The sequence below is a fragment of the Cetorhinus maximus genome, chromosome 32 (genome assembly GCF_964194155.1).
Source record: "Cetorhinus maximus chromosome 32, sCetMax3.hap1.1, whole genome shotgun sequence".
NCBI classification, from domain to species: Eukaryota; Metazoa; Chordata; class Chondrichthyes; order Lamniformes; family Cetorhinidae; genus Cetorhinus; species Cetorhinus maximus.
Window position 1 is genome coordinate 5,835,134 of NC_135910.1, and position 12,959 is coordinate 5,848,092.

The 12,959-nt window shown below is 52.5% G+C and overlaps 1 protein-coding gene across 1 annotated transcript in view; it reads left to right on the top strand.

Moving 5' to 3' along the window:
- Window positions 1–12,959, top strand: part of sptbn4b (spectrin, beta, non-erythrocytic 4b) — a 320,876-nt gene that overhangs the window by 192,817 nt on the left and 115,100 nt on the right. The window contains exon 18 of the mRNA XM_078533196.1: window positions 10,870–11,016. Coding sequence (XP_078389322.1) covers window positions 10,870–11,016 — 147 coding nt within the window. The remainder of the gene's footprint in view (window positions 1–10,869; window positions 11,017–12,959) is intronic.

Here is a 12,959-nt window from a genome sequence, read left to right on the forward strand (position 1 = left end):
CGGGATGTGTTCAGTGGTTGCCGGGTTGGTTGTCGGGGTGTGTTCAGTGGTTGCCGGGTTGGTTATCGGGATGTGTTCAGTGGTTGCCGGGTTGGTTGTCGGGGTGTGTTCAGTGGTTGCCGGGTTGGTTGTCGGGGTGTGTTCAGTGGTTGCCGGGTTGGTTGTCGGGGTGTGTTCAGTGGTTGCCGGGTTGATTGTCGGGATGTGTTCACTAGTTGCCGGGTTGGTTGTCGGGGTGTGTTCAGTGGTTGCCGGGTTGGTTGTTGGGATGTGTTCAGTAGTTGCCGGGTTGGTTGTCGGGGTGTGTTCAGTGGTTGCTGGGTTGGTTGCTGGGATGTGTTCAGTGGTTGGCGGGTTGGTTGTCGGGGTGTGTTCAGTGGTTGCCGGGTTGGTTGTCGGGATGTGTTCAGTGGTTGCCGGGTTGGTTGTCGGGATGTGTTCAGTGGTTGTCGGGATGTGTTCAGTGGTTGCCAGGTTGGTTGTCGGGATGTGTTCAGTGGTTGCCGGGATGTGTTCAGTGGTTGCCGGGCTGGTTGCCGGGATGTGTTCAGTGGTTGCTAGGATGTGTACAGTGGCTGCCAGGATGTGTTCAGTGATTGCCGGGCTGGTTGCCGGGATGTGTTCAGTGGTTGCCGGGATGTGTTCAGTGGTTGCCGGGATGTGTTCAGTGGTTGCCGGGATGTGTTCAGTGGTTGCCGGGTTGGCTATCGGGATGTGTTCAGCGGTTGCCAGGATGTGTTCAGTGGTTGCCAGGTTGGTTGTCGGGATGTGTTCAGTGGTTGCTGGGAGGTGTTCAGTGGTTGCCGGTCTGGTTGCCGGGATGTGTTCAGTGGTTGCTAGGATGTGTTCAGTGGTTGCCGGGATGTATTCAGTGGTTGCCGGGTTGGTTGCCAGGATGTGTTCAGTGGTTGCCGGGCTTGTTGCTGGGATGTGTTTAGTGGTTGCCAGATTGTGTTCAGTGGTTGCTAGGATGTGTACAGTGGTTGCTGGGTTGGTTGCTGGGATGTGTACAGTGGTTGCCAGGATTTGTTCAGTGGTTGCTGGGTTGGTTGCCGGGATGTGTTCAGTGGTTGCTAGGATGTGTACAGTGGTTGCTGGGATGTGTTCAGTGGTTGCTGGGATGTGTTCAGTGGTTGCTAGGATGTGTACAGTGGTTGCCAGGATGTGTTCAGTGGTTGCCAGGTTGTGTTCAGTGGTTGCCAGGATGTGTTCAGTAGTTGCCGGGTTGGTTGTCGGGATGTGTTCAGTGGTTGCCGGGTTGGTTGCCAGGATGTGTTCAGTAGTAGCCGGGTTGGTTGTCGGGGTGTGTTCAGTGGTTGCCGGGTTGGTTATCGGGATGTGTTAAGTGGTTGCCGGGTTGTGTTCAGTGGTTGCCGGGTTGTCTATCGGGATGTGTTCAGTAGTTGCCGGGTTGGTTGTCGGGATGTGTTCAGTGGTTGCCGGGTTGGTTGTCGGGATGTGTTCAGTGGTTGCCAGGTTGGTTGTCGGGATGTGTTCAGTGGTTGCCAGGATGTGTTCAGTGGTGGCCAGGATGTGTACAGTGGTTGCCGGGTTGTGTTCAGTGGTTGCCGGGTTGGCTATCGGGATGTGTTCAGTAGTTGCCGGGTTGGTTGTCGGGGTGTGTTCAGTGGTTGCCGGGTTGGTTGTCGGGATGTGTTCAGTGGTTGCCGGGTTGGTTGTCGGGATGTGTTCAGTGGTTGCCGGGATGTGTTCAGTGGTTGCCGGGCTGGTTGCCGGGATGTGTTCAGTGGTTGCTAGGATGTGTACAATGGTTGCCAGGATGTGTTCAGTGATTGCCGGGCTGGTTGCTGGGATGTGTTCAGTGGTTGCCGGGTTGGTTGCTAGGATGTGTTCCGTGGTTGCTGGGTTGGATGCCGGAATGTGTTCAGTGGTTGCCGGGTTGGTTGCCGGGATGTGTTCAGTGGTTGCCGGGATGTGTTCAGTGGTTGCTGGGTTGGTTGCCGGAATGTGTTCAGTGGTTGCCGGGTTGGTTGTCAGGATGTGTTCAGTGGTTGCCGGGTTGGTTGCCAGGATGTGTTCAGTGGTTGCCGGGTTGGCTATCGGGATATGTTCAGTGGTCGCTGGGTTGGTTGCCAGGATGTGTTCAGTGGTTGCCGGGTTGGTTGCCAGGATGTGTTCAGTGGTTGCCGGGTTGTGTTTCAGTGGTTGCCGGGCTGGTCGCCGGGATGTGCTCAGTGTTCGCTGGGTTGGTTTCCAGGATGTGTTCAGTGGTTGCCGGGCTGTCGCCGGGATGTGTTCAGTGGTTGCCGGGCTGGTCGCCGGGATGTGCTCAGTGTTCGCTGGGTTGGTTTCCAGGATGTGTTCAGTGGTTGCCGGGCTGGTCGCCGGGATGTGTTCAGTGGTTGCCGGGTTGGTTGCCAGGATGTGTTCAGTGGTTGCCGGGCTGGTCGCCAGGATGTGTTCAGTGGTTGCCAGGTTGGTCGCCGGGATGTGTTCAGCGGTTGCCGGGATGTGTTCAGTGGTTGCCAGGTTGGTCGCCGGGATGTGTTCAGCGGTTGCCGGGATGTGTTCAGTGGTTGCTAGGATGTGTACAGTGGTTGCCAGGTTGGTTGTTGGGATGTGTTCAGTTGTTGCCAGGTTGGTTGTCAGGATGTGTTCAGTGGTTGCCGGGATGTGTTCAGTGGTTGCCGGGTTGGCTATCGGGATATGTTCAGTGGTCGCTGGGTTGGTTGCCAGGATGTGTTCAGTGGTTGCCGGGTTGGTTGCCAGGATGTGTTCAGTGGTTGCCGGGCTGGTCGCCGGGATGTGTTCAGTGGTTGCCAGGTTGGTCGCCGGGATGTGTTCAGTGGTTGCCGGGATGTGTTCAGTGGTTGCTGGGTTGGTCGCCGGGATGTGTTCAGTGGTTGCTGGGTTGGTCGCCGGGATGTGTTCAGTGGTTGCTGGGTTGGCTATCGGGATGTGTTCAGTGGTTGCCGGGTTGGTTGCCGGAATGTGTTCAGTGGTTGCCAGGTTGGTTGCCAGGATGTGTTCAGTGGTTGCCGGATTGGTTGCCAGGATGTGTTCAGTGGTTGCCGGGTTGGTTGCCAGGATGTGTTCAGTGGTTGCCAGGTTGGTCGCCGGGATGTGTTCCATGGTTGCCGGGCTGGTTGCCGGGATGTGTTCAGTGTTTGCCGGGCTGGTTGCCGGGATGTGTTCAGTGGTTGCTAGGATGTGTTCCGTGGTTGCCGGGTTGGTTGTTGGGATGTGTTCAGTGGTTGCCGGGTTGGTTGTTGGGATGTGTTCAGTGGTTGCCAGGTTGGTTGTCAGGATGTGTTCAATGGTTGACGGGTTGGTTGTCGGGATGTGTTCAGGTTCAGTGGTTGCTGGGTTGTGTTCAGTGGTTGCCAGGTTGGTTGCCGGGATGTGTTCAGCAGTTGCCGGGTTGGTTGTCAGATTGTGTTCAGTGGTTGGTAGGGTGTGTACAGTGGTTGCCAGGATATGTTCAGTGGTTGCCGGGCTGGTTGCCAGGATGTGTTCGGTGGTTACCAGGGTTTGTTCCGTGGTTGCCAGGGTGGTTGCCGGGATGTGTTCATTGGTTGCTAGGTTGTGTACAGTATTTGCTAGGATGTGTACAGTGGTTGCCAGGATGTGTACAGTGGTTGCTAAGATGTGTACAGTGGTTGCCGGGATGTGTTCAGTGGTTGCCAGGCTGGTTGCTGGGATGTGTTCAGTGTTTGCCGGGATGTGTTCAGTGGTTGCCGGGATGTATTCAGTGGTTGCCGGGCTGGTTGCCGGGATGTGTTCAGTGGTTGCCGGGATGTGTTCAGTGGTTGCCGGGATGTATTCAGTGGTTGCCGGGCTGGTTGCCGGGATGTGTTCAGTGGTTGCCGGGCTGGTTGCTGGGATGTGTTCAGTGGTTGCCGGGATGTGTTCAGTGGTTGCCGGGATGTATTCAGTGGTTGCCGGGCTGGTTGCCGGGATGTGTTCAGTGGTTGCTGGGTTGGTTTCCAGGATGCATTTGGTGTTTGCCAGAATTGTTGATGAGATACGTTCAGTAGCTGAAGTGTCGGCCTCAGGACAAGGCTGAGATGGATCATCCACTCGGCACTTCTGGCTGAAGATCGTTGCAAATGCTTCAGCCTTATCTTTTGCACTGATGTGCTGGGTTCCCCCATCATTGAGGATGGGGATATTTGTGGAGTCTTCTCCTCCAGTGAGTTATTTAATTGTCCACCACCATTCACAACTGGATGTAGCAGGACTGCAGAGCTTAGATCTGACCCGTTTGTTATGGGATCGCTTAGCTGTGTCCAATACATGCTGCTTTCGCTGTTTGGCATGCGAGTAGTCCTGCGTTTTAACTTCACCAGGTTGACAACTCTATTTGCCGGGATTTATTTAGCACTTGCTGGGGTTTGATCTTAGGAAAATAGGAACAGGAGGCCATTCAGCCCCTCAATCCTGTTGCACCATTCAGTGAGATCATGGCTGACCTGTGACCTAACTCCACAAGACCACTCTTTCATCTTTGCTTAACAGGAATCTATCAATCTCAGATTTAAAATTAACAATTGAATATCAATTGCTGCTTCTGGAAGAGAGTTTCTACCACCCTTTGTGCGAAGAAGTGTTTCCTAACTTCACTCCTGAAAAGCCTGGCTCTAGTTTTTACTCTATGCCCCCTGGTCCCAGACTCCCCATCCAGCGGAATTAGTTTCTCTCTATCTAACCCTAACCTCTTACCCTTAATATCTTGAAAACTTCAATCCAGTCACCTCTTAATCTTATAAATTCCAGGGAATACTGCCCTAGTTTGTGTTATCCCTCCTTGAAATTTAATCCTTGGAGTTCAGGTATTATCCTGGTAAATCTACACCGCGCTCACAGTAACTCCAAGTGTGTCCTCACTAGGGCTCTGTATAGCTGAAGCCTGACTTCACCCTCTTTGTATTGTAGTGCTCGAGATATAAAGGCCAGCATTTCATTAGCATTTCTGATTACTTATGTACCTGCCCGGGCATTGCCGGGATATGTTTAGTGGTTGCCGGGTTGGTTGCCGGGATATGTTTAGTGGTTGCCGGGATATGTTTAGTTGTTGCCAGGCCATCTTTCTCTCCACAGATGCAGTCAGACCTGCTGAGTTTTTCCAGCAATTTTTGTTTTTGTTTCAGATTTCCAGCATCTGCAGTATTTTGCTTTTACGTTCAGTGGTTGCTGGGCTGGTTGCCGGGATGTGTTTGGTGGTTGCCAGGCTAGTTGCCGGAGTTCTGGTCAGTGGTTGTTGGGCTAAGTTCAATGGTTGCTGGTTTGCTTGCTGGGATGTGTTCATTGATTACTGGGTTGTTGCCAGGGTAGTTGCTGGGATGCGTTCAGTGGTTGCCGGGCTGGTTTTTCTTTTTAATTCATCCATGGGATGTGGGTGTCGCTGGCTGGGTCAACATTTATTGCCCATCCCTAGTTGCCCTTGAGAAGGTGGTGGTGAGCTGCCTTCTTGAACCGCTGCAGTCCATGTGGTGTAGGTACACCCACAGTGCTGTTAGGGAGGGAGTTCCAGGATTTTGACCCAGTGACAATGAAGGAACGGCGATATATTTCCAAGTGAGGATGGTGAGTGACTTGGAGGGGAACTTCCAGGTGGTGATGTTCCCATCTATCTGCTGCCCTTGTCCTTCTAGATGGTAGTGGTCGTGGGTTTGGAAGGTGCTGTCGAAGGAGCCTTGGTGAATTCTTGCAGTGCATCTTGTAGATGGTACACACTGCTGCTTCTGTGCATCGGTAGTGGAAGGAGTGAATGTTTGTGGATGTGATGCCAGTCAAGTGGGCTGCTTTGTCCTGGATGGTGTCAAGCTTCTCGAGTGTTGTGGATGCTGCACTCATCCAAGAAAATGGGGAGTATTTCATTACACTCCTGACTTGTGCCTTGTAGATGATGGACAGGCTTTGGGGAGTCAGGAGATGAGTTACTCGCCACAGGATTCCCAGCTTCTGACCTGCTCTTGTAGCCACAGTATTTATATGGCTAGTCTAGTTCAGTTTCTGGTCAATGGTAACTCCCAGGATTTTGATAGTGGGGGATTCAGTGATGATAATGCCATTGAACATCAAGGGGTGATGGTTGGATTCTCTCTTGTTGGAGGTGGTCATTGACCAGCACTTTTGTGGCGCGAATGTTACTTGCCTGGATATTGTCCAGATCTTGCTGCATTTGGACATGGACTGCTTCAGTATCTGAGGAGTCGCGAATGGTGCTGAGCATTGTGCAATCATCAGTGAACATCCCCACTTCTGACCTTATGATGGAAGGGAGGTCATTGATGAAGCAACTGAAGATGGTTAGGCCGAGGACACTACCCTGAGGAACTCCTGCAGTGATGTCCTGGAGTTGAGATGACTGACCTCCAACAACCACAAGCATCTTCCTTTGTGATAGGCATGACTCCAACCAGCGGAGAGTTTTCCCCTTGATTCCCGTTGACTCCAGTTTTGCTAGGGCTCCTTGATGTCACACTTGGTCAAATGCCTTGATGTTAAGGGCAGTCACTCTCACCTCATCTCGTCCATGTTTGAACCAAGGCTGTAATGAGGTCAGGAGCTGAGTGGCCCTGGCAGAACCTAAACTGGGCATCAGTGAGCAGATTATTGCTAAGCAAGTGCCGCTTGATAGCACTGTTGATGACCCCTTCCATTACTTTGCTGATGATCATGAGTAGACTGATGGTGTGGTAATTGGCTTGGTTGGATTTGTCCTGCTTTTTGTGTACTGGACAAACCTGGGCAATTTTCCACATAGCCGGATAGATGCCAGTGTTGTAGCTGTACTGGAACAGCTTGGCTAGGGGTGCGGCAAGTTCTGGAGCACGTCTTCAGCACTTTTACCAGAATGTTGTCAGGGCCCATAGCATTTGCAGTATCCAGTGCCTTCAGTTGTTTCTTGATATCATGTGGAGTGAATCGAATTAGCTAAAGACAGGCATCTGTGATGCTGGGGGCCTCTGGAGGAGGCCGAGTTGGATCATCCATTCAGCACTTCTGGCTGAAGATTGTTGCAAATGCTTCAGCTTTATCTTTTGCACTGATGTGCTGGGCTCCTCCATCATTAAGGATGGGGATATTTGTGGAGCCTCCTCCTCCAGTGAGTTGTTTAATTGTCCATCACCATTCACAACTGGATGTGGCAGTTCTGCAGAGCTTAGACCTGATCCATTAGTTGTGGGATCGCTAAGCTCTGTCTATCACTTGCTGCTTATGTTGTATGGTACGCATGTAATCCTGTGTTATAGCTTCACCAGGTTGACACCTCATTTTTAGATATGCCTGGTGTTGTCCCTGGCATGCCCTCCTGCACTCTTCATTGAACCAGGGTTGATCTCCTGGTTTGATGGTAATGGTAGAGTGGGGGATATGCTGGACCGTGAGGTTACAGATCGTGTTGTGGTGCAATTCTGCTGCTACTGATGGCCCACAGAGCCTCGTGGATGCCCAGTCTTGAGTTGCTAGATCTGTTTGAAATCCATCCCATTTAGCAGGGTGGTATCACAATATGATGGAGGGTATCCTCAATGTGAAGGTGGGACTTTTTCTCCATAATGACTGTGTGGTGGTCACTCCTACCGATACTGTCATGGACAGATGCATCTGAGGTAGGCAGGTTGGTGAGGATGAGGTCAAGTATGTTTTTCCCTCGTGTTGCTTCCATCACCACCTCCCGCACACCCAGTCTAGCAGCTATGTCCTTTAGGACTCGGCCAGCTCGGTCAGTAGTGGTGCTACCGAGCCACTCTTGGTGACGGACATTGAAGTCCCCCACCCAGAGTACATTCTGCGCCCTTGCCACCCTCAGTGCTTCCTCCAAGAGGTGTTCAACATGGAGGAGCACTGATTTATCAGCTGAAGGAGCGCGGTACATCAGCAGGAGGTTTCCTTGCCCATGTTTGATCTGATGCCATGAGACTTCATGGGGTCCGGAGTCGATGTTGAGGACTCCCAGGGCAACTCCCTCCCGACTGTATACCACTGTGCCGCCATCTCTGCTGGGTCTGTCCTGTTGGTGGGACAGGACATGCCCAGGGATGGTGATGGTGGTGTCTGGGACATTATCTGTAAGGTATGATTCTGTGAGGATGACTATGTCAGGCTGTTGCTTGACTAGTCTGTGAGACAGCTCTCCCAATTTTGGCACTAGCCCCCAGATGTTAGTAAGGAGAACTTCGCAGGGTCGACAGGGCTGAGATTGCAGTTGTCGTTTCTGGTACCTCGGTCGATGCCGGGTGGTCTGTCTGGTTTCACTCCTTTTTTGCGTCTTTGTAGCGGTTTGATACAACTGAGTAGCTTGCTAGGCCATTTCAGAGTCAACCACATTGCTGTGGGTCTGGAGTCACATGTAGGCCAGACCAGGTAAGGATGGCAGATCCTTCCCTACAGGACATTAGTGAACCAGATGGGTTTTTACAACAAATGGTTTCATGGTCATCATCAGACTTTTAATTCCAGATTTTTTATTGAATTCAAATTCCACTATCTGCTGTGATGGGATTCGAACCCAGGTCCCCAGACCATTACCCTGGGTCTCTGGATTACTGGTCCAGTGACTTGTCCAGTCGGGATATGTTCAGTGGTTACTGGGCTGGTTGCCAATATGTGTTCATTGATTGCTGAGCTGAGTTCAGTGGTTGCTGGGCTGGTTGCCGGGATGTGTTCAGTGGTTACTGGGCTGGTTGCCGGGATGTGTTCAGTAGTTGCTGGGCTGGTTGCCGGGATGTGTTCAGTGGTTGCTGGGCTGGTTGCCGGGATATATTCAGTGGTTGCCGGGCTAGTTGCTCGGATGTGTTCAATGGTTACCGGGCTGGTTGCCGGGATATGTTCAGTGGTTACTGGGCTGGTTGCCGGGATATGTTCAGTGGTTACTGGGCTGGTTGCCGGGATATATTCAGTGGTTACCGGGCTTGTTGCAGGGATGTGTTCAGTGGTTACCGGGCTAGTTGCCGGGATATGTTCAGTGGTTACTGGGCTGGTTGCCGGGATGTGTTCAGTGGTTGCCGGGCTGGTTGCCGGGATGTGTTCAGTGGTTGCTGGGCTGGTTGCCGGGATGTGTTCAGTGGTTCACGGGCTGGTTGCCGGGATATGTTTTGTGGTTGCCGGGCTGAGTTCAGTAGTTGCCGGGTTGCTTGCTGGGGTGTTGCTGGGATGCATTCAGTGTGGTTACTGGGCTGGTTGCCGGGATATGTTCTGTGGTTACCTGGTTGGTTGCTGTAATATGTTCAGTGGTTACTGGGCTGGTTGCCGGTCTAGTTACTGGGATGTGTTCAGTGGTTACTGGGCTAGTTATGGGCTGGTTGCCGGGATACGTTCAGTGGTTGCCAGGTTGGTTGCCAGGATGTGTCCAATGGTTGCCGGGCTGGTTGCCAGGATGTGTCCAGTGGTTGCCGGGATGTGTTCGCTGGTTGCTGGGATGTGTCCAGTGGTTGCCAGGCTGGTTGCCGGGATGTGTCCAGTGGTTGCCGGGATGTGTTCAGTGGTTGCCGGGATGTGTTCAGTGGTTGCTGGGATGTGTCCAGTGGTTGCCTGGATGTGTCCAGTGGTTGCTGGGATATGTCCAGTGGTTGCCGGGATGTGTCCAGTGGTTGCTGGGATGTGTCCAGTGGTTGCTGGGATGTGTCCAGTGGTTGCTGGGATGTGTCCAGTGGTTGCTGGGATGTGTCCAGTGGTTGCCTGGATGTGTCCAGTGGTTGCCGGGATGTGTCCAGTGGTTGCCGGGATGTGATCAGTGGTTGCCGGGATGTGTCCAGTGGTTGCCTGGATGTGTCCAGTGGTTGCTGGGATATGTCCAGTGGTTGCCAGGATGTGTCCAGTGGTTGCCGGGATGTGTCCAGTGGTTGCCGGGATGTGTCCAGTGGTTGCCGGGATGTGTCCAGTGGTTGCCGGGATGTGTCCAGTGGTTGCCGGGATGTGTCCAGTGGTTGCCGGGATGTGTCCAGCGGTTGCCGGGATGTGATCAGCGGTTGCCGGGATGTGTCCAGCGGTTGCCGGGATGTGTCCAGCGGTTGCCGGGATGTGTCCAGCGGTTGCCGGGATGTGTCCAGCGGTTGCCGGGATGTGTCCAGCGGTTGCCGGGATGTGTCCAGCGGTTGCCGGGATGTGTCCAGCGGTTGCCTGGATGTGTCCAGTGGTTGCCGGGATGTGTCCAGTGGTTGCTGGGACGTGATCACTGGTTGCCGGGATGTGATCACTGGTTGCTGGGCTGGTTGCCGGGATGTGTTCAGCGGTAACCGGGACTGCCTAGGTGTTCTCACTGCCCTGCGGTGTAAAGTGTGTCAGTGCCTCTTGTATAACGTCAGTTATAAGCTTGTGTTACCTCCCAGCCCCTCCCCCCTCCTCTCACTCCGGTTTTATTGCAGTGTGAAGCTTGGTGCTGCTGTGACAGAACCTGCCTGACTCTCCTTTGCCGTGATGCATTCCCAAAGAATTCTTTTCTGATTAAATCTGTTTGATTTCGTTCCTCAGGACTGAAAAGATCGGCGGCGCCAGTTGCTCTCTAACCTGGGGCCTGAGTCGGTGCCTTGGTCCAGCTGGTGCTGTTAATTTTGGCTGCAGTGTGCAGGGTGCAGTGTCTTGTGACGTTTCTGTGTGTGTGTGTGTGAGAGTGTGTGTGTGAGTGTGTGTGTGTGTGTGTGTGTGTGTGAGTGTGTGTGTGTGTGTGTTTGTGTGTGTGTGAGTGTGTGTGTGTTTGTTTGTGTGTGTGTGTTTGTGTGTGTGTGTCTGTGTGTGCAGGATGTAGGCACACTGCAGCATTCCACGTTTACTGAATGTGCTGAGGTCAGACAAGGAGATGGGATAGTGGGGACTGCAGCACTCTCACCATGAGCAATCCAGGATGTGTCGGCGGTGGGAGGGGAGCCGGGTGATCTCAGCCTTTCCCTCTCTTACTTGCAGTTGGGCGACTGGATTAATGAGAAGATGCTGACGGTCCGGACCACGTCACACGATGATGTTCAGAAGCTGCACAAAAAATGGCTGAAGCACCAGGCATTCATGGCAGAGCTGGCGTTGAACCGGGAATGGCTGGCTAAGATCGAGAAGGTAAGCCGAGTGGAGGCTGGGTGAGAATGTGACCGAGAGTCTGTCTCCCACAGGGAGCCCGGGCTCCCACATTTACAGTCCCCCGAGCTCTGCTTTAATTTATAATTCACCCTGCTGGATTTTCCTACTGCTTTCATCCCACTGTAAATCATACTTAGCAACAACATAAATATAGAGTCTCTGCGTTATCCGGGGGGGGGGGGGAGGTTCTGGATTACTTGGGGGCCCTGGGTCGCTTAGGGTACTGTTCATTTGGGGTGCCGGATTATTTGGGGGTCCTAGGTTATTTTGAGGGTCCCCGGATTACTTTAGGAGCCCCTGTTATTTGAGGTCCTGGGTCATTTTGGGCTACCGGGTTTATATGAGGGCCCCGGCTTATTTTGTAGGGGTTGGGGGCCGGGGGGAAGCCAGGGTGGGAGGTTGGGGGGGGGTGGGGGGGGCGGGTCCCAGGTTATTTTTGGGGTGGGAGGAGGGGGTCATGAATTATTTGAGGTGGGGAGGGGTACCTGGTTATTTTGGGCTGCTGGATTATTTTGGAGTCCTGTGTTATTTGGGGTTTACCTGATTATTTTAGCGTACCGGATTAGTTTGGGGTCCCGGGTTATTTTTGGCTGTTGTCGATCTTTGCGGTTTTACACCTCATTGTTTCCCTTTTAGTTTAGCCATTTATGAAATTGCAAAATTCTATAGTTGTACGACATATTTGTTCAAGATTTGAGATGTGAAAGGGTTGGTTTTTGAAGGTTCTTGACTGGTTCCTGATGTGTGAGTGGGGCTGTGTTGGGCTTATATAACATACAATATAGCAATGGGACCTATATAATAGCACATATTACACCATATACAATGTATGGTATCAGGATGACTCTATTTATCATGTAATATGTGCTGAACTGTTTTTTTTTAATGTATTGAACTATGTAATGTACAGTATATAATATTGTGTATGACATATAATGTAAGGTAGGCTACGCATGGCGTATACATAATCATTGTCTGGACTGTATATATTATTTGTGCCTCATGGGAGCAGACATTGTATAATGTGTACCAGGCTGCTTATATAATACGTAGGTTATCATTGACAGGGTATATTCTGTTCCGTGGACTGAGTAACAAGAAACAAACAGCACCTTTGACATCCTCAGGGTATCCCATTCCATTTCAAAACGACTGAAGTATAGTCAATGTGGTTAGGTCAGCGACTGCGGCAGCTAACTTGCACACAGCAAGATCCCACAAGCGGAAATGAAAAGAATGCCTAGATCATCTGCTTTTGATTGTGTTGGTTGGGGCCGGGGCGATGAACTTTGGCAAGAAAACAGGTCGGGGGGTGGGGGTGGGGGTGGGGGAGGGGGGAATGGAGGGGAGTGGGGGACCTGCCTGCTCCATTTCAAAATCATGCCATGGGATTTTTACTTCCACTTGAGAGTGGACAGATCACTATTTCATCCAAAAGTGGCGCCTCAGACAGTGCAGCACTCCTGCAATAGTCCTCCAACAGTACGGCGCTCCCTCAGTGCTGCCTCAGACAGCACAGTGCTCTCCCGGTACTGCCCCTCGGACAGCGCAGCACTCTCCCAGTACTGCCCTGGGACAGCGCAGCACTCTCCCAGTACTGCCCCTCGGACTGCGCAGCACTCTCCCAGTACTGCCCCTCGGACAGCGCAGCACTCTCCCAGTACTGCCCCTCTGACAGCGCAGCACTCTCCCAGTACTGCCCCTCGGACAGTGCAGCGCTCCCTCAGTACTGCCCTTCGGATAGCACAGCGCTCTCCCAGTACTGCCCCTTGGACTGTGCTGCACTCCCTCAATACTACCCCTCTGACATTGCAGCACTCCCTCAGGACTGGCCCTTGGACAGCACAGTACTCCCCCAGTACTGCCCCTCCGACAGTGCTGCTTCTCGCTTAGCACTGCACTTCTAACAATGCAGCACTCCC